General features: G+C 39.3%; 1 protein-coding gene across 2 annotated transcripts in view; it reads right to left on the bottom strand.

The window, feature by feature from the left end:
- limk1a (LIM domain kinase 1a) overlaps positions 1-20,985 on the bottom strand; it is a 58,433-nt gene that overhangs the window by 35,069 nt on the left and 2,379 nt on the right. The window contains exon 2 of one of the 2 annotated variants that reach the window (XM_030744520.1): positions 19,299-19,398. In XM_030744520.1, the coding sequence (XP_030600380.1) occupies positions 19,299-19,398 (100 nt within the window). Of the gene's footprint in view, positions 1-4,266; positions 4,343-19,298; positions 19,399-20,985 lie in introns of those variants that run through there. The other variant, XM_030744521.1, reaches the window with a different exon arrangement.

Genomic DNA, 20,985 nt, shown 5'->3' with positions numbered 1-20,985 from the left:
TCAGTGACATAAACGTATCATGCGCATTAAAAATCGATGAGAGATTATTTGTCTGAGTGGGACTGCTTTCATTCATTCAGCCTTTACACATTAACACAGTGCAGACACATTTGTCAGGAGCCATTCCCGCACGCCCCCTTTTCATCACTCCCCCCTCCTTCTCCATGGGAACACAAAATGCCACAGCAATGATGTCACCCTCACACATAATAAATCAGGCATTACCTCATCACCTTCTGCTCACCCTCAGTCTCTCTCTATTGGGTGGTACCCAGAAATTGCGTAGCCAATCAGGCTTCACCCTGCTCCCTTGACCTTGGCAGACTCAGCAGCATCTACACTCTCACTGACCCCTGATATTTTCCGCTACTCTTAAAGAAACAAAATCCAGCAGAGGAAAGCAGGCAGTGCATTTTAAGCAGTAAATATAATGACAACCCCCCCGAGGCTCAACTCTGCTGAACAAGTGTTTCAGCCTGTGGGAGAGACTCTTTATTTGAGGCCCGCCGGTCTATTCGGCTGGTAAACAGGAGCTCTGGCAGACTGTGAGTGAAAGAAGTGGACGGCAGCAGTTTCCTTTGTGACTGCTAAGCCACGCAGACTGACGGATTGTCAGCACAGTCGGTCTGGGGCCTTCTCACTTGGTCCAGTGGGGGGAAATGATAAAAGGTTTCAGGGAGCTTTGGGAGTGTTGTTTAGCAGCTCCCATTCATTACCAGGTCTCTTTTACAGACCAACTCCAAGCATAAACACAAACACATCAAATGAAACCAGTGAATTGTTGAGTTCTTATAACGGTGCCTCACAAAGGTTAATCTGGACACTTGCTGTTAATATCACGTATGCGAGTACTTTCCCTGATTTGGACTATGTGCCATGACAGACTGTTATACCTGTAACTGTTCATTTATTATGAATAGAGGAAAAAAAAGTAGAAACCACATATTTGCAGGTAGGTGATTTTTTTTTTTTTTTTACAGCTTTTCATAACTAAAGCACATAATGGTGGTATTATATCTCATTTGGCTGCTGTACATAAACATAAGTAGATGTGGATTTGGTACATAATGTCATACCTGGGGAACAGAACGCTGAAGTTGAATGAAAAGGTTTTTCCATATTCGAGCTTTAATATTTGTGAAACCATTCACCTGACTTGGACTGTTTTAGAGAAAATTATATAATCCTAATAACAATATGAATAATAAAAATAATGATCTTGGTAAACCTAACTTTTGGAATGAATGGATATAAGAATTTTTAATCTCTTATAATCTATATCAGCATCAGCTGCCAAAAAACAAACAAACAAAAAATCAGTACCAGTGGGGCTGGTACTGACAATGCAATGTTTCCAGTTTTTCACTCACTTATTGTTGGAGAGCTGCTAAAATAATATTTTTACAAAATGACTTAGCATTAAAAAAAAAAAAAAAAAAAGAGGCCGCACCGTCATGAATGCATCAGCATGGGAATTTTATCATTTCTGTTTCTGAATGCACGTGAAAATCACATCTCGTTAATCACACGGTCGTGTCATTGTTCCTGGTTTGGTGTCACACGTGGGAACCACAACCAACTCCTCTACAAGCGTCTCGTAGCAGTTTTATTTACTGCCCAACGGACAGTAACCGATGGCTTGAGAACCAGCAGTTCTCAGGCTGTGGGTAAGGCGCTGCCGGTGGGGCATGGAGCCACTGCAGGTGGGGCGTGGACAGCCAGGTGAAAAATATGAAGTGGAAAGAATTTGACGGGTTTTTTTTGTTTTGTAGGGAGAAAAAAAATGCAATTGCTCTGACCTTTATTTAAGGTTTTTTTTTTTTTTTTTTAAACTGCTAATGACTTCTAGGTTTTTGGCTTCTAAATTGTGGCATTTCAGGAAACACTTATCCTGATTTTTACTAAATAAACTCTACAATGTGAAATTTGCCTGAATGGCACCGAACCTGAACTGATTACATGGAGCTGCTGATAGTATTGCCACATACACAGTGACGTACACCTTTTTCACCACAGTGTAACATGGACAGTGTGCTCTGTGCATCTTGAATATGACTCTGCTGAACTACGAACTGCCTGTTCTGAACACAACAATCATGCCATGCTGCAAAACTTGAACATCTTTCTTCCTGTGATAGTCACCTAATCACAGTGTTTAGTTCTTCAATTGTGAAAAGGCAGTTTAGGATTAATATATTTTTGCACAGTGTTCAATGGGAATGCAGACAAAGACTATATGCCTTTAAATCGATGAAGGTCAGATATGAAACTGGCAGGACTCGCTAAACAGTGACAAAATGTGGGCTTTAATATTCTTCATCTTTTTTAATCCCATTCAGGGTTTAAGTCGGCACTCTATCTCCTCCAAACACCACAAAATTAAATTTTTAAAGTGTGACTAAGGCAAAGGAGTGAGTGCCAAAGGTCAGAGCTGGAAAAAAGTCGATTAATGAAAATCCACCGACAGACAGGACGGCTTCTTCCTCCCCTCTGCAAATATTATCAGCAGGCATGAACTCCAGATATGAATTTGAGGAGGTGCAGACCGAGCAAACGGACTCAAATTATGTTCTTTTAGATTTCCAAGAGGTGCGGTTCTGCTCGTGTTGCTCTGAAACAACACAGGAACTGTTAAATGTCGTACAATATCCTGCAGAAATACCACATTAACACCTAAGAGCTTCCTGTTTTGAAGTGAAAAAACGAAACAAAAAAAGAAGGGGGGGGGGATACGAAGAGTGAATTAAAGTGATTGTTGATCCTCAAAAGAGGAAATCAATACATTTTGAGTAAAAATTGAAATGCTGTGCAGACATCACTGCTTTTTCACTCTAGGTTTTGGATTTATATAATGTGATAGTGCACAAAAAGACACATTTATATTATTAATATATAAGATAATAATATACATAATATATAAGATAATATATAAGATAATAATATACATCTAAATGCAATGTTCCTTGTGATTTCTTTGATAAATTATACTTTAACTGTGTCCTCTCAGAGCAGCTGGTTGTTCTGGATGATGCTGACACTGTCTGTGACACAAGCAGCCAAAAAAAAAAAAAAAAAAACAGAAACTGCATTCTCATCCAGCGTGTGACTCAGAAACACACAAGTTGACTAGAGGCTGGTGATGTAGGCACATCTAACCGCTAAAAAATATAAATAAAAATTTCAAAAACCACAACAGTGTAGAGACCACGCTGTCAGTCACATGAAAAAGAGGGAAGTTGGTAAGTTCAGGGGCTTTTCCATCCAGACAGACAGAAGTGTGACTGACGCCATGAGTGAGGAATTTGGAGAAGTGAGAGGTATTTTAAGAGAAATTTGTTAATTTCAGTTACTACATCCCTCTCACATGCATGCCCATAGACTGACAATGAATGTAATTCATGTATTTCAGAATACACTTACTGCTGCTTTTTCTTTGGATCGTGTCAGTGCAGAGAAAGTGAAACACACTGCTGGATCACCTGATTGAAAACCGTCTGTCATCACTGCTTATAATTTGACTGATAGGAAAGAAAGCCTATTATATTTTCTCATTGGGAGGATTTTCTGCTTTTTTTGGTCTATTAATTGAATGCTTTGGATTTTGGACTGGACAAAGAAAAACAGTTTATAGATGAGACTATTTAATAAGTCACTAAAATATTACCAGTAAATTAATCAATAGTAAAAGTAATCGCTAGTTAAAACTTATGTTTTAGGAAACAAGAAAAAAATTGCACCAGATTTAGCTGTAAACTAAATTTCATCTTTATTCTTGTCAGCAATTATTAATTCTCTCAAAAATGGACTCACGGATAAATTTTGATTAATCCACTGTTCAAGTATTATTGGATTCAATGATTTATGAAGCAAAAAAAAAATAAAAAATCAAGATGCAGAAGATTTGGAGCTCTCAAATAATAGACATATACACAATAGCAAATTAATATTTCCCACTTTTGAACTGTTAGGCAAAACAAGATGTCATCCTGCATTTTCATGTAAAGATGCCATATATATATATATATATATATATATATATATATATATACACACACACACACACACACACACACACACACACAGTGCTCTGAACAACAGAACGCTCAAACATCTATATTTTGAACTAAACAGGAGCCTCTGAACAAGCTCGGAGCACGAGTTAAGTACACTTTGATCTAAGCTGAAGTTCAGTTTCACTCTTAGACAAACACCGTCGCTATCATCAAACTATACAATCAGAAAACATAAATTGATCGGTGCACTTACAATTTGGGCTGCAGCCGCTCCCTGCTGCGTCCTCTCTTTGCTGACATATCACCCGAGGGAGCAAAAGTGTTGTTTAGACAACCCGAAGACAGACTCATGTCAGCAGCTCTGATGTTTGACTCACTAAGCTCGCCCGGCTTCACGGCCTCACTGTCACAAGCGTCAACGTCTCTCTCTTCCTCTGCTTCCTCTCTGGGTGCAGCTGCACGGAGAGGGTCACACTTCTTTATCAGCCATTTCCTGTTCTCCCCGCTCGTCCTCTGGGAGTAGACTTGACCCTGTGACGGCAGAGGCTTCACCCATGGCAGCCCTGCCTGCCTGCCTCACAGCAGCTTATTTCTTCTGTTTAAACTTCATGAGGCAAATTTCCTGCACTCATCAATCCATTTAAAGGCTGTGGCAGCACAAATCAAATTTTCCTCTTATCCATCATCTTATTAAACCCTTCCACTGCCTCTCAAACAATTAGATTAACCAACCTCTTTACAGGAGCACTGGAGAGCTTTGTTTTCTAAAGGATGGAGTGAGGTGAAGAGAGACAGAGCTCCTCTTTGTCACCCAATTAGAGAAATCAGTAACCTATGGAAGCTAAACTTTTTTATCATCCAGACATCCTTAGTCATCTGAATGATCTACTTAACTGCAGTTTATCAGCTGATATCAGCTCATGAACATATTATTGAGAGATCAGAAACAGAATCAGTCACTATTTTGTCCACACACCAAACTATGATCAGCACATAACGTGTCAAAAATATGCCCCCCTGCAGGCAACAGAGACAGGTTAGGATGCACCATTAGAAATTACTGTAGCAGTTTATTAATAAAATATTTTTCACTGTTTCAGTTCAGAGTTCTTTCAAATTGGTGTTTCTCCACCAAAGCTTTACTTGGGCAGGTACTAATAAATGGACATTATATATTTGCCATTTTTTTAAAACTGTGCCAGATTAATTAAACTTTTAAATGCCCAGTGAATTAAAACTGTCCAAGACTAACATTACATAACATTAGAGTGTCCTGGTCCCTGGTTTGGCTCTGGGCTTTGGTGTTTTTGGAGTTTTCTTTTTTTAGCTGTCTTCTCTTTGGTTTCATTGTGGTTTCTTGTTCTCATTTCCACATCTTTATTCCAGTAAAAAGGTTTTTTTGGGGGGGTTTTGAACTCTTAGTGAATATGTTCAAGTTTGAGTTTCTGTTTAGGTTTTCTGTTTTGTTATATGGAGTGTGGATCACTGCTTTTATTTCTTCATTATTTTACAGCAACTTTTTGATTGAGCTACTGGTTTCCATTTACTTGATATTTTTCTAAGGATTAGTTTAGCTCATTGTGTTTTCTGAGTCAGGATAATCAGGGTATCGGTCACACAAAGCTGGCTGAGTTAACCAGGGTTTCCCCTGCATGTTCACATGAAAGGGGCAGTGTTTACAGCATCTGACCAGTCACAAATATGGATCATAGTACTAGCAGCAGAGCAGCTGATTTTTTTTTTCCAGAAGATATAACTATACTATTGGGAAAATACGAAGAGGTTAAACACATAATACAACCAAATGCAGCACAGCTGCTGTAGACAAAGCAATTGTATGAGAGGTAAAGCACTGTACAGCACTTAAATATTAAAAGCACTCAATGAATATGTAGGCACTTTAAGCACTTTGGTCCATAAAACTGGCAAAGAGCTACTTTATTAATGAAGTTTAGCCTATCTGAAGCCAGGAAGAAAGCCAGCAAAAATGCTGACTGTGTAAGTGAACAGACTTATCAATATCACAACTCTATCATTAAGACAACATTTAACGTTTAGACAACGTTAACATTTAAGACAGTTTTAGTTTTGATTCTCTCAGCTGCAGCCTCAGTGGTGTTTAACAGTCTGAGAGTAAAGACTAATCACAAAAACAGAATTCAAACACAAGCTTAGACTATGTGTGACTCTGATATAAGATTGGCAAGTACAAATAGGTGCTCTGTTTTAGGATCATATATCAATGCTTACAAAAAAAAAAATACAATTGTAATAGTAACATTGTTTCCAACCAACAGGAATCAAGGGATAAAGAATCTATATTCAATACTGAGGCTCATCGGGGAAACACAAAGACTTTAAAAGCTATTAAAAAAACAAAAAAAAACTTCAGACCCTCCTACTCTGTGCACAGAAGTCTGGGGGATCTTCCAGGCATGGTGACTATTTTCTGGAGAACTGATTGGTTACTAGGCAGTGATTTCATACTTGTTGATTTCTGACCGGGTTAAGTTCATAGCATAAGCCTAGCGTAACCCTGAAGTCACCTGGATAAGACAAAATACTGCTTCATAGTACGGGCCTCTAGTGTCTAGCATTTTTAGAACATTGTCATCGTCCTCCCACTGTGTCCTTATGCATTTATACCTCAGTCCCTTCTTGTTTCCTTGCCCCATACTTGTTGTCAGGTGCTTGTATTGAGGTTAGAAATAGTCTCCTTTGTTTTAACTTGTAGGTTTGCTCTCTGACATGTCCTGTTTCAGTTTTAGGCTGTCTTCCCTTGATTGTGTTTACCTGGTGTTTATTGTGTTCAGCTGCTCAATAACGCAAATGCTTAATCAGCCAATCACATAGCAGCTGGTCAAGATGGCCTGCTGAAGTTCAAACCAAGCATGAGAATGATGAAGGAAGTTGATGTGAGTCAGTCTGAACGTGGAATCTATGTTGATGCCTGTAGACAGTTTTTTAGACCTGCCACTTCTTTGGATTATCTCAAATTTTTAAGGACACTGCCAGAGGTGTAACAGTTTACCACAGTTAACCGATAACCTCAGTATACTGAACCGTGAACAGATCACACAGTTACTGTACCAAAAATAAAAATATAAATTTGAGTTCTGCGTTTTAATCCTCTGTACCCCATAGCGGCAGCCATACTGTTACACCTATACACGCTACACACCATACCAAGATATGCCAAGTTTTCAGCTCTTAGGGAAACACCTTGTTGGTGCAAAAATACTATTATATGTCTGTTAATCTGTTATCTTTGGCATTTTTCATAGAATCAAACAAAGAAATGGGAACAAATGAAGTGACAGGCTTCTAGTAACAAATTGCCTAAGGATACAATTTAATTTTTTTTTTTCTTGCTAAGTTATCTATGTGTTGACACAACACTGGTTAATTCCTTGAGTTAGGTGTCTTTTTTATGGTTGAATGATTCATTACTAAGGGGCTTAACAAGCAAAAAAAAAAAAATTAATTAAATAAAAAAATTAAACATCCCTCTGAAGATGGTCAGATACAAGGACTTGACTGAAAATGAAAAAGCAGCCAATGTCCAAACATAAACTTTGAAAGACCTTCAGAAAGCCTGGAGAACTATTGCTCAAGGCCGCTTCACAATATTACAAGAAAATCTGGGTCCTTGGAAGCAAAATATAAAAATAAGGGGTGGCTCTTGCATAGTACTGTACATGAAAGCATGAAATCCTCAGATGTATAATGTTTGTAGTTACTGAATAAATTACACTAAAATAATGAATAATCAATTACAAGCAGCTGTTTTTGTATTCGAGTACATCTTTAACAAACATCCCTTAAACTTTGATTACTCAGCATTCAAAATAACTTGAAGCAATCTTCTGTTTTGTTGTTGTTGTGTCCCCCAGCCTGCCCTCATTAAAATTCCTCAACAGCAACACTACTCGACGTGGTGCCTCCATCATGTTCTGGAGCTTCTGTTACCAGGCAGAGTTCATCTGCAGGTGGAAACAGCTGAGTCACTGCAGCCTCTTCGTGCTTTCTGTCACTGGCACAATCTGCATCATAGAGCTGCCACCAAAAAGGACAATCTCAATCACTTATTAAAATTAGACGAAGGCTTTAATGTTTGACCTGCAGACGTGAGTCCGGGTGCAGAAGGACAGATGGAGACAAGAACCCCACGACACAAGCAGGCACAGCTGCAGGCTTAAAGTCAGCATGTCCCTCCTTATTCTATAATTTCGTTTTTTAAATGCAAGTTCCACATTTGTTAATTGATTACAGTATGTGAAAGCACATGAGCATTTATGCATCACCAACATGAGGGGGAAAAAAACTGCAGGTGATCAGAAAGCACTTGTTTTAATTCACATCATCTGCAGATGCACAATGGATGAAAAAAAAGTAGATTTTATCTAAAATGCTAAGTAGGCAGCAGCCTCTGTAGTCCTTTGGGGCGACAGTTAGGGCAGTGATTGTCAAGCAGAAATGTTTGATTGGGAGCAGGAAAGGGCTGCAGCACTGCAGAGGGACTGCAGCACCAGTCGAGCGTAGAGAGTTAAAAAAACAAACATTAATTTTCAGTTCGGCTTTATCCGATTTTAATGAACATTTTTATAGCTGTTTTATTTTTTAACACAGATAAGGAAAAGCAATTATTTAGCATTACTGTAAGCTGGTGAATCAGAGTACATTATAAATATGTTAACAGGAAAAAGCTATAAAAAAAATTCCACAATGACAGAAGAGTAGAAATCACTCTATTCTTCAAATCTGGGAGGCAACGGGAGCTTGGTTTGGACTCCTTTCATAATAATCCTGCTTCACACCTTTTCCTGTGCAGGTGTTGATGCCTAAATTTAAGCTTCTCAAATCAAAAACAATGAAACTCACAAAAGGAGCTCTCACTATCTGACTAAATGCTCAGCATGTTTTAGTCAAACTGATGAACTCAACAGAAGATAAAATGAGAGAAATTTTAATGAAGGCTTAAGCTGGTTAAGCAGAAAGAGAGATATACAGTGACAGGGCAGCAAGAAATCAGCTACAAGCCATTAAAATCACTAATGTCTGGAAGTTTGGATCATTTGTCTTCTTTTTATTTTTTATCATGCTACTATTGATATTTGGAAATGAAGTAAGATCAATAAGGCAAGCTTTGAGACAGCCACGTACAGTTGGTTTTAGATCACTTTGTCCACATGAGCACATGTGAAATTATAACAGAAGTGTTATTAACAATGCCTCCATGTGAAAGTACAGCAAGTGAGGTCAAAAGTCAGGGCCAGTCTGTTTACTGTGTTTGAGGGGACCATGAGACAGTGTACTCCTACTGCCGGTCCCAAGCCTGGATAAATGGGCAGCTTGTTTCAGGAAGGGTATCTGGCTTAAAATGTTTCCCAAATCAAATACGCGACTCATATTTAACATGGCAGAGAGCAAAGAAAGCCTGTAGCACACATCTCTGAGAAACACATTACAACCAAGATGCTTCATTAAACGAAACAGAACACAAGTTTCAGATCAATAGAGATGGAGAAATATTATGGCTACATCACTGTTGAAAGGTCTCTGGTGTTTTGCAGTTCAGCTTTGATGCAAATCTGAGGCAAAAATAAAAAATAAAAAGCGAAAACACGCCGAGAGCTCGGCTGCAATTTCCCATGAGGTCTAGCTTCTACAGTTTTCCTCAGAAAGCAGTAGGAGCTAGACCCCGCACCCGCATCCACACCCACACTCTCACACATATATACACACACTGTCTCCACTTCCTTTTCATTTGAGTCATGGACATTTGCTGCACTGCACATTTTTTTTTCAGGATTTCATCTCCAGAAAGTCTCACTCCTCACTTTCCCACCAGTGTTCAATCCTCCTTCACCGTGAAAATCCTGCTCTCCCCTAAAGAAAGATCATCTTCTAATTTCTATCCATGTGTGCTCTAGGGGGAAACTACAACTTTCTTTTTACTGACTTACTCACACAGCTTCTCTCCTGTTAATTCAACTGTTCTGCCGTGTGTAGCATCACTACATGGTGGAGGAGCAGAAGGGCTGAAAGCTGCAGGCTGATATCTGACACCTCAAAAGAGTGTGATGGAGCTGGCATAGATCTCATGTTTTAGATTTCAGCTACACAATGCTGTCGACAGCACATTACCAGTACAATGAAAAAAAGGAATGCAAAGTAGTGCTTTTACTTTCAAAGTTTAAAAAATAAAGGCAGAGACCTGCTGCAGCCCTTCACCTACTCTCAGGCAGTTGGATGTTAGCTCCTTATCAGTGTTTACTGTGCACACAGACACCACAAACCATTGTGGACTCAACCTTATGCCCAGATACCCTCCTCAGATTTCCCATTCAGATATCCGGCCAGGGGGAAATCATTAATGACCCACTGAGAGCTGAGTTTCAAGCCAACCCACTGAGAGCTTAGATGAACCAAGCGAAAAGAGGCGCGACTCGGAAGATAGAGCTAGACCTTTTTACAGCCAGTCATAATCAATAAAAGCCAATAAAGTAGAGTCAATACAACTATTTAATGTACTATCAGTGACATGTGGCTTTTTTGATTAGATGCCATGGTTGCTAACGATGATTAAAAAAAAAAAGTTTCCATGCAAATTTTGCCCATGTAGACCAGATAAAGTCACACTGTGCCACCCATAACCAGTGGCAGCACCCGGAGTATACTCTAAAACAGTGGTCCCCAACCTTTTTTGAGCCGCGGACCGGTTTAGTGTTAGAAAATATTTCCACGGACCGGCTTTTAAGGTGTGGCGAATAAATACGTCAAAATAAATGATACGACCATAACCAAGTGTGATATTTTCTACGTATAATAATAAAAAACGGGAATCCACTTTGTATTCGTATGCAACTCTATCAGCAGCGTTCTCGTAACATCCCGCCTCAACATGAATAACAGGCTCTCTGCCCACAGCGCTCCCTGGTCAGCTGTTAGAGCCATGGTAAAACATGCCTTCAAAATAAGATACACCGCAAAAACAAATACAGTAGAAATCACCTCAGTCGGATTCAAATGGCCCAGTTTGGGGTCTATTATCGAATTTCGCTGCAATGGCTTCTGCTTCATCTATGAATTTGTTTCTGCAAATTTTATAATCTGAAATTTTACTCGTAAGTGCAAGTTTGTAGCTTACACTTGCCACGATTGTCCCCGGTGAAATGAACTGATATAAACACTAAAACAATTTCCAGGCGTTGTTAGTGTGTGTGTAGTTGTGCATAAACGAGCCGATGCATGGAAGTGGGCGGACAGGAGCTGAGGAGGGTTTTAGCGCTAAACTCATCCAGTTTATGCGATCACATTTAACTGGAAATTTATTACAATGGGACCAGATTTTTCATCCGAGGTAGGTGAATATCCGACGGATTTATGTGATGATTTTATTGGAATTAATGTTAGGAAAAATCAGGACCTGCAGATGCCATCCAACTAGAGCGAAAACCCGATTTGTGCGACTTCGACTTAGGTAATTTTTACTGTATAAAGCGCATGAAAAATACAACTCACCATAACACTGAATCAGTGTAAGCCCCCTGAGCTTGTTTCTCTGATACTCATTTTTGCTGGCTTCTGGTTTGACTGGGTTCGGCCGATTTCACATGGAGCGTGGCTGCAGAGCCGCGGTGTCAAGCGCTGGAGAGTCAGTTTGATGGCTGGGTCTACCTCACTGCTATCCCCGGTGTTGATAAATAAAAATGGTAAATGGACTAGTTCTTACATAGCGCTTTTCTACTCTTGTTGAGCATTCAAAAATTTAAAGAAGCGTTATGTAGGTCAACCAACCGATTTCGTTAGACAGGCCTGAAGCTTCTGGGTTTAATTTTAGCGGTGACGTATCATGTGAGCAGAAACGTCTTGACACGTCAAGAGGAAGTCATGGAGGGAAGTAACGGAGCGAATCCGCCCATTTTTCAAAATAAAATATAGTTTAAGCGAAGATAATAAGTAAAACGGAAATAATTTAAGTTATTTATTCTTTATGTGCGGCCCGGTACCAAATGTCCCACGGCCCGGTACCGGTCCACGGCCCGGGGGTTGGGGACCTCTGCTCTAAAACAATCTTTCAAGTTTTAGAGTTTTGAGTTGTACTAATGAAAACTGTTATTAAAGGGAATACTGATTGCACACGTCAGACCCCCGCCCCCTGTTCCTTTTTTTACAGGGTTTATGTCTACAGATGTGCTGATGTTATCTGCAGGTGTAATTTGTAGGTGGCCACGCACATTTTCTACAACAGACTGGGAACAAAGACTTGCAGCACTGACACCCACTAGGCTATCAGCTAACATTAGCAAGGTTGGTGAGCATGCTGCATCTGTAGACTGCAAAGGTGCACAAGTTACTGCAAAGTAGCCCAATTTCCCTCCTTAAAACAAGACCTCTGGGCAGCCTGTTCCTAACAGCATACCATATTATTGGTCAGATATATGCATTAAAATTGCTTCAGAACATACCAACATTACAAACAGCTGTAAATACCCATCTGATAATCAACAATAACACGCATAACTTTAAGCCTTAAGAAATATAGTAATAATAAGCTGAGCATTGTACCACTGGGAGTCTGTTTGAGTTGACTCACTTTTAGAGACAGCCTCAAGTGGGCACTAGACGAATTGCAGTTTTTGCCACTTCTGTATTGGCTGTGTTTTTTTCATAATAACACACATCACATGGCTGTACACATGGCTGCGTTGCATTCAGGGTAATGTGTGAAACAAAAGAAAAACAACAAAAAAGCAAAACAAAAAACACTCAAGAACAGACTAAAAATCCCTCCTGTTTATTCAGCAGTTTGAAAAGCTGGTTTTCAAACAGCTGAGCATGAATTAGAGTCCGTTTGGAGGAAGTCACATCTGGTAGTCACATCTGTTATGCATGGCCATCACTGCCGCTGTTTGGCCTACAGTGCTTATTTTTTTCTTTCATTTAGAAATCTTTAATCCTGATGTCAGTGCACTTCATTAATTTTTTTTACTTTTATGTGTAAATGATTGTGTGTAGGGGTGCAGGAAAAAATCGATTTGAGCTCGAATCGCGTTTCTAACATTGAACGATTCAGAATTGATTCTCATTTTCAAAACAACGATTTTTTTTTCGGGTGCGGGTGTGCCTTCTCAGCCACCATAGTGCTAGGCAAAACAAGGAAGCAGCATGGCCTAGTAGGCTACAGGGGGGTGTGTAGTGTCGTGTTACGGTGTTTGTTGTTGCGCCGCTAAATTATGGAGGATGAAGAAAAAGAAATCCAGCCGCCTCCGCGGTCTTTGAAAGCAACCATTTGGAAACACTTTGGGTTTTACCGTCAACCCGGGTAAGAAAGGGCATGACACGACTCATGCGATTTGCAGAGACTGTAACGGTAAAGTATTTCGGGAATACTTCAAATCCCCGTTCTCACCTGGAAAGACATCACCCAGAGCACGCTTCACCACTTTGAAAAACTGCCACTCAATTGTGAACGGGCAAAGAAGATAACAAAATCCATCGCTTGTTTCATCGCAAAAGACCTGCGACCATACAGCGCAGTGGAGAGAGACGGCTTCAAATTCATGATTAAATAATTCATTCATTCATGATAAAACCTTTATAATTATAAAATCTTTATAAATGTACTCTGCTTTCATGCCAGCAGACCGGAGTAGATCCTGAGAATCGTTTTGAATCAAGAATCGTTTTTGAATCGGAAAATAATCGTTTTTTAATCAAATCGTTTGGATTTGAAAGAATCGGAAAAAAATTGAATCGTGACCCCAAGAATCGATTCTGAATCGAATCGTGGGATTCCCAAAGATTCACAGCCCTAATTGTGTGTATGTTCTTTATGTACAGTTCTGACTCAGCTGCTGTCTATCTGGATCAGGACACTCTCAGAAAGGCTATTTTCAATCTCAAAAGTCCTATTTTCCTGATTAACTATAAAATAAAAACAAGATAGAGTGATATCTATTTCTTAAGAAGTGCATTCGGTGATTAGAGGTACAGAGGTTGAATTATGAAGCTTTGAGCGGTTAAACAACGGGCTGCATGTTTCAGGAGAGAACTCCTCAGCGAGTGGCTGTTTGATCTCCAGCTTCTCAAAAACAAGGTTAGGTCCATGATGAATGTGAGCCAGGCAGAGATGAGAGAAAGAGGTGGAGATATTATGTAAGATCATTAGTAACAAAAGCATGAGCAGCATCTGCGCCCTGTTAATAAAAAACTGTCACTTAAAAATAAACCTGCTTTCAAAGTTAATAACTTCCACTCGCTGAACTAAGCAAGTCTCAGCACCGTTTATATCAATTTTAGTTTAATTAAAGAAAAACTGGACAAAGGATGTTGAATATGGAGCTGCCAGGCAGGAAGAAAAGAGGGAGACCACAGAGAAGATTCATGGATGTAATAAAGGAGGAAATGCAGAGGGTTGGTGTGACAGAGAGGATACTGGGGACAGGGTGAGATGGAGATGGAAAAATACAGTACATATTTTAATTAATGTGTTTATTAAAGGGAAATTCCCCCATAAAACTGATTCTAGTGTTTCATTTAAAAAACGACACTCTTCCTCAGCTGCGCACAAGCTGCTGGCAGAAATCTGAAATCGCAGCCTGCTGTGGTGAAGGAATCGATCACCATTAGTGCATCTCAACCGTCTGCACGCACGGTTTAATTTGTGTGCTCAGAGCTTCGTGTCATATGACCTGAGGTGGCTATATTGATTAAAGGTTTAGTGATGCCTGCACTTTAACTTTCTTTTAAAGTTAGGACAGCATGCAGCAATCTCAACACAAGAGCTCCTAATAAAAGATTTTTCAAGAGAGGATGAAAAGTAACAGGAGATGTTTGGATTTGAACTTTGTATTGGATGCAGTGTAACCTGCTCTCTTCCACTGAATCTGCTGTGATTAAAAGAAATCAAACAATTTTTGCTCTCCTTTTAGACCTTATTTTGTGACAACTGGAAGCTTGTTTATATAAAAGAAGATTGGTATTACAATACTGACCTCTTAAATATTTAATCTATTTAATGAATGGATGGATTTGGACTCTAATGCAGACTCCAAGATTTGATATACAGTTGCTGAAATGTTAAAAACTTCCATGTTTTGTCTACCAGGATCAGATCAGTTCTGCTTATGAAAATCAATTAAAATTCAAAAATGTTAATAGATTTCTTCACACGGAGACACATGCAGTCTCTCTGCCCACACACAGCATGGCGCGGTGCAATTTACCAAAATCTGAGTCTAAAATCTAAAACCTGCCCGTTCATCTCTGCAAACACACACACTGTTTTAGGTCTGATACATGAGTTCAAATGACGTATGCTTCATCAGAGTAAGAAAAGCATTGAGAAACTTCAGGTAAGCAAGTGCCTCCCTCTGTGAGTGTCTCTGGTTTGCGTAAACAATAAAACTGCGTAACTGGTTTTCAGGCAGTTCAGGTCTGAAAGTTTTTGTAACTATCTGTAATGAAGCCAAAGTACCGAGAACAACAGAGAGCAGTCTGGAACCCATATGGCACAGTAAAATTATAGTCAACATTTATGTTTTATATGGATTGTATGTTTCCTAACAAATAAGTCTTAAACTGTGAATTAAAGTAAGTAAAAAGCAAAGTAAAAATTTATTTATATAACACCTTTCAAAAAAAAAAAAAAAGCAAGCAAAAATGCTGGAAAATCAAAACAAAAAATTACTCAAAAGATGAGTTTTTAGCTGAGATCACAGAGCCCACAGATCTCAGACTCAAGTGACCCCTGTGTGTTTGTTTGTGTTTGTGTGTGTGTGTGTGTGTGGGGGGGGGGGCAGACTCAGCAGGGGCCACTGTTCTCAGCCTTGTATGATGCACAGCCAGCAGGCCCTGATTACATGGCCTCATGTGTGCATGTAAAAATTTTCTGACGTACGCTGGTGCTTGTCTGTGCAGAGCTCTAAAAGTCAAAACCAGAATCTTAAAGTGGACTCTGAAGTTAATGGGGGAGCCAGTGCAACTGAATTAGTAATGGTGTGATATGTGAGTACTTAGAAGACTTAGTCAGAAGTGTTGCAGAAACATTCTGACCAACCTGCAGGCGTTCCAAGTTTTCTTAAGACAAGTGAACAATGAATTACAATAATCTAGATGTGATGTGCTCAGAGTGTGACACAACAAAACTCAAGTTGACAGTATTTCTTAAGTGATTAAAAACAAGAGGCAACCAGAGATTTAACGTGAGTGTCCAAAGTGAAGACTGAGTCACCTCAAGGTTCCTGATAGAAGATTAAGGAAAGAGCAAATGTGGCAAGACGAGTTTCCATTACCTCAGGCACAAATCTGTCATGGCTCAAAAAAGGACTTCTGTTTTCTCTTCATTAAATTAGAAAAAACTGAGGAGTCTAAGGATCTGTAGCTTAAAAACATCTTATGGCTTAAAAGAGATATACAACTGAATGTTATCTAGCAATGCTAAAAAATGTCCTTAGAAGTGCTGAAGAAAGAGTAGATATAACAAAAACAACAAAGGCCCCAAAACAGAACCTTGTGGCACATCGCAGGCAAGAAAAGTGGAAGAGGACCTGAATTACTACCCTTCTGCACTTTCTCATTTATAATAGGTAAAATTATTTTAGAAAAAGAATCAAGTAAACATGTTTTAAGAACAAAATGTTAAAGGGGGCACTGTTATGATTAATTCATAGTAGAAAATACTGTACATAAGTGAGGTAAATTACAAACTGATTGCTTAGGATTAGAGTTGGGGGTCATCACTGATGATGGCTCAGCCCTCAGAGGGTTAAATTCATTTTCAGAAGCACACATTTGACTGTGAGCCAGCCAGGACTTGTTAAAAGCACTGGTGAGTTTCTGCCTCTGAATATCTGCAGCTTTCGCAATTTCTTTACTGCGAATGTGTGATGGTGTTTTAATTTTACAGGTCAAACCAGGGATCATCTAGAGATGATGTCCCAACAGCCACAATGCCAATAAGAATTAGATCACATCTTCCTTCAGAAATATTATTCTGGTGCCCTTTACTCAGTGCTTGTGGGTCAGACCACACCCTTTTTCAAACTTTATTTTCATTTTGATCTTAGCTTTACACCTGTAAAGCTTCATTACTGAGTCCTGTGAAGGCTCTGCTGTCAAGGCTGGTTCACGTATGAAATGAATATAAATATAAAACTATTTGGAGATTCCCAACTGACAAATATCTCATTTTAACAGAACTGTTTTAGGTTATGGCTGTTATAATATTCATTCATTCATTTTCATTATTTATTTATTTTTTTTACCCTCACAAAATGGAAAACTCTCACATCCGACTGAAGATTTTCTGAGAAAAGGTTGTGACAGAGGAGGACACTCATGTTTCCACTAAAGTTAAGAGGAGATTAAACAAGGAAGAGGGTGCGATTATGTGCAATAACATGCAAAGCTAATGTTTTCAGGGAAGTTAACTCCACAAAAAAACAAGCAGGCACATACATGCCTGGGAATGAGTCCGTTACAGTAGCACTTCACTGTGATGTCAGCTATATCCAGGAAATACTGCAAGACAAAGCCTACGTTGAATACACATAAACTAAGGCTAAAATTTGTCACATAGTCCACCAGCTATTTCCTCCATTTGATCTCTTTATTACAATTTCCCTGATCTGAATGTGATATGAATAGATTGCTTTATCCAACCCGCTGAAACCTGACAATTTTTTTCATCACACAATCATGTGAAAATTAAAGTTTCTCATAGGAATCTTTGCAGTCCTGTGAGAAGCTAAGTACACCCAACACTATCTCACATAACCACCTCAGTAGCAATAACTATCAATCTCTCACATTGTTGTGGAGGACTTTTGGCTCTCTCTTATTTACAGTGTTGCTTCAGTTCATTGAGGTTTACAGGCAATAATTTAGGCACAGCTCTCTTAAGAGCCTACCACAGCATTTCAATCAGGTTGAGGTCTGGACTTTGACAAAGTCTGTTCTGTTGGAGATTTGCTGCTGTGCTTGGGATGTACTGTTGTATGACCCAACTTCATCCAAGATTTAGCTATCGGACAGATGCAGGGTTCTAGCTTGCTGGTATTGTCCTGAGGTACTGTCACGCTGGGCTGAGAATTTAAGCTGTTAGCTATCGGAACAGATATCTGCTATCACCAGTTTGCAAGTGGTCATCCGGTACTGAGGGGGGCCTGGGGGAACCCCCTGCCCACTGTCCAATAACACCAGCCGGTGAATTTTTTTCCGGCTAGAACCCTGAGATGGCCTCACATTTGACTCTAGAATACCTTGGTATCGATGACTGCAAGGTGCCCAGGCCCTGTATGAGGTGTTTGTGAATTACAGCCAAACTTCTCATCACTTTGGTCTCATCTGTCCAAAGGATATCGTTCCAGAAGCGTTGTGGTTTGTTCAGATGCAGCTTTGCAAATCTAAGCTGTGCTGCCATGTTCTTTTTACAGAGAAGAGGCTTTCTCTTGGTAAACCTTCCAAACAAGACATACTTGTTCAGTCTTTTTCTAATTGTACTGTCATGAACTTTAACCTTTAACATGCTGAGACCTGTAGACTCTGAGATGAAGCGCTTGGGGGTTTTTCTTGGTTTTTTGTTTTTTTTCTGAACATTGCATGGTCTGACCTTAGAATGAATTTGCTGGGATGTCCACTCCCAGGAGACTGCCATACACACACTGAATGCTTCAGACCATCAAACTGCCAAAACATCTGCTTTAACAGAGGTGCTTACTGATGATCAGATAATCAACTGTATTTGAGTAGCAGCGCCTGGCTGCTACTTACCCTTTTATTTCCCGTGGAAGCAGGAAGTATGTACTAAGTTTTTCACAGGACTGCACAGAGCCCTGGGAAAACTTTTTCATATGACTGTTCATATTAAGAAAGCCATAAAATCCTACATTTTAAACACTGAACTGAGCAAATATTTGGTATTTTTATTGCAATTATTTATTTATTTATTTTTTATTCTTGTTACATTTCAGGGTATTTTTATGCCTCGTTTGTAAAACCACTAACTCCTTCACTCACTCCTCTGCCCTTTACAGTAGTTATAATGATTGACATATTAATTACAGTAATGTAGCTATCAGGACAGAGCTAAATGGCAGTGAATGTTTGACCTAGTGGTTGGATGCATAAATAGGCAAATGCGTGAAGGGCTGAAGGGTGATGATATTTCACTGCTGTTCCCAACAGTCCAAAAACTTATTAGGTTTAAAGACATGTTTAATCTTCGGAAAGTCTGGCTTTATGTGTTGCATCTGGTCTACAGTTTGTGCTGAAGAGTACCTGAAACAGACGGTATGCCAGTCACTGTTAAGGGCCTGGAGGTACTGCTCATCGTAGATCCTCTGTTTGCATCCCGCACACACGGGCAAACTTCCTCCAGCTGTAACGATATGAGACCGACATGTTGATATAACCATATTAAAGCTCATTAAACATAAAATCATAAACAGTTCTTACAAAGAGACGCATGTGTGTATTTGTGTGTGTATATGCCTCCTTTGTTGCTTATGCAAAAGGCTATTCAAATCACCACGGCTGGTTTATAATCCACATTTGAGAACACACAAATCAAACAAACACAACACACACAGCACATATCCTCCATCATTACTTCCAGAGCAGTAACACTGGACCATTTGACGGTGCAGTTTTAATGAGCACACTGCTCAGCAGGTGGCAAACCACCAATTTGTTGCATTGCCCTATTTAATGGAAAAACTCCTGTTTGTTATCAAATCCTAACATTTAAAGAAACACAAGTCTTTTTTTGTCTGAAATTAAAGGATAATATTCAAACTTTGGCAATGAGAAAAATGAAAAGATTCGGACCAAAATGGCATAAAATATCCAAGATTCCAAAACTACTGACAGCACGTTTGGAAAAGTAATAAGAGGCCTTTATTTTACTTTTCCAACCTACCATGAATGCCCGAACTTGGATGTTTTATGGCATGTTTTTAGACATAATCTTTCCATTTTCTTATTGCTACTTGCCTACTTGACTGGATTATAAAACTAAGATTTGAAATTGGGAAAGAATATCTTACTCACTTATTTAACAGTTTTTAAGATGAAACAAATCAATGTTGGCAGCTCAAAAACTGTTTCTAAATTAATTTTAGTTCATAAGCCATGTGCAGCCAATGAGTTTGATCTATCTCACTGCACACCACCCTATTAAAAACAGCTCCAAAATATCCCTTTATTATAAATAAATACATTCTGAAAACACACTTGATGAACAGATAACAAACAGCCTGAGATGTCTTATGAACCCTAGACTCCTGCAGTAATCAGTGCACAATTATTTGCTAGTTAGAATTGGCAATAATTATATTACAATAATTAATATATTACTGCAAGAACTCTGGAAAGTTTATTTTGACTCTTTTTTTCACAAACTAATTGTACAAAAGGCACAAAATGAGCAGTTGCACAATCATTTATGATGTCACAACCCTGCTCGTAAGGCTATAACAAAAGGGTGGACACACTGTTTAGGCAGTTAATTCATTTATTAAATAGACTTAAATAGTGGCTCCATAGTGTAGAAGGGGGTGCAGAAATCAGTAAAATCAGTGCTGTAGGGAGTGCACGATGCTGCTTTTATTTGCCTTGCAACTTGGATATCAAGTCGTGTACCAGAAAAGTTGGATGTTGGAGTACAGATGCAAGTAGTAAAGTCAGAAAAATATTTTGCTCCCTAGGGCAACATGGTGGTTAGCACTGTTGCCTCACGGCAAAATGGTCTTCGGTTTGAATCCACCACTGGGACCACTCTGTGTGGCGTTCACATATTTTCCTTGAATTTGCTTGGGTTTTTCCAGGGTCCTCCAGTTTTCCCCCCACAGTCCAAAGATATGTAGTTAGTGTGGTTAGGTTAATTGGTGACTCTAAATTGCCCATAGGTGTGAATGTGAGTATGAATGGTTGTCTGTTTCTCTGTGTTAGCCCTGGTGACCTATCC

This window comes from Archocentrus centrarchus, chromosome 13, assembly GCF_007364275.1.
Source record: "Archocentrus centrarchus isolate MPI-CPG fArcCen1 chromosome 13, fArcCen1, whole genome shotgun sequence".
In the NCBI taxonomy this organism is placed as follows: domain Eukaryota; kingdom Metazoa; phylum Chordata; class Actinopteri; order Cichliformes; family Cichlidae; genus Archocentrus; species Archocentrus centrarchus.
The sequence above is the reverse complement of the archived record's forward strand: the minus strand, read 5'-3'. Positions and strand labels throughout refer to the sequence as shown.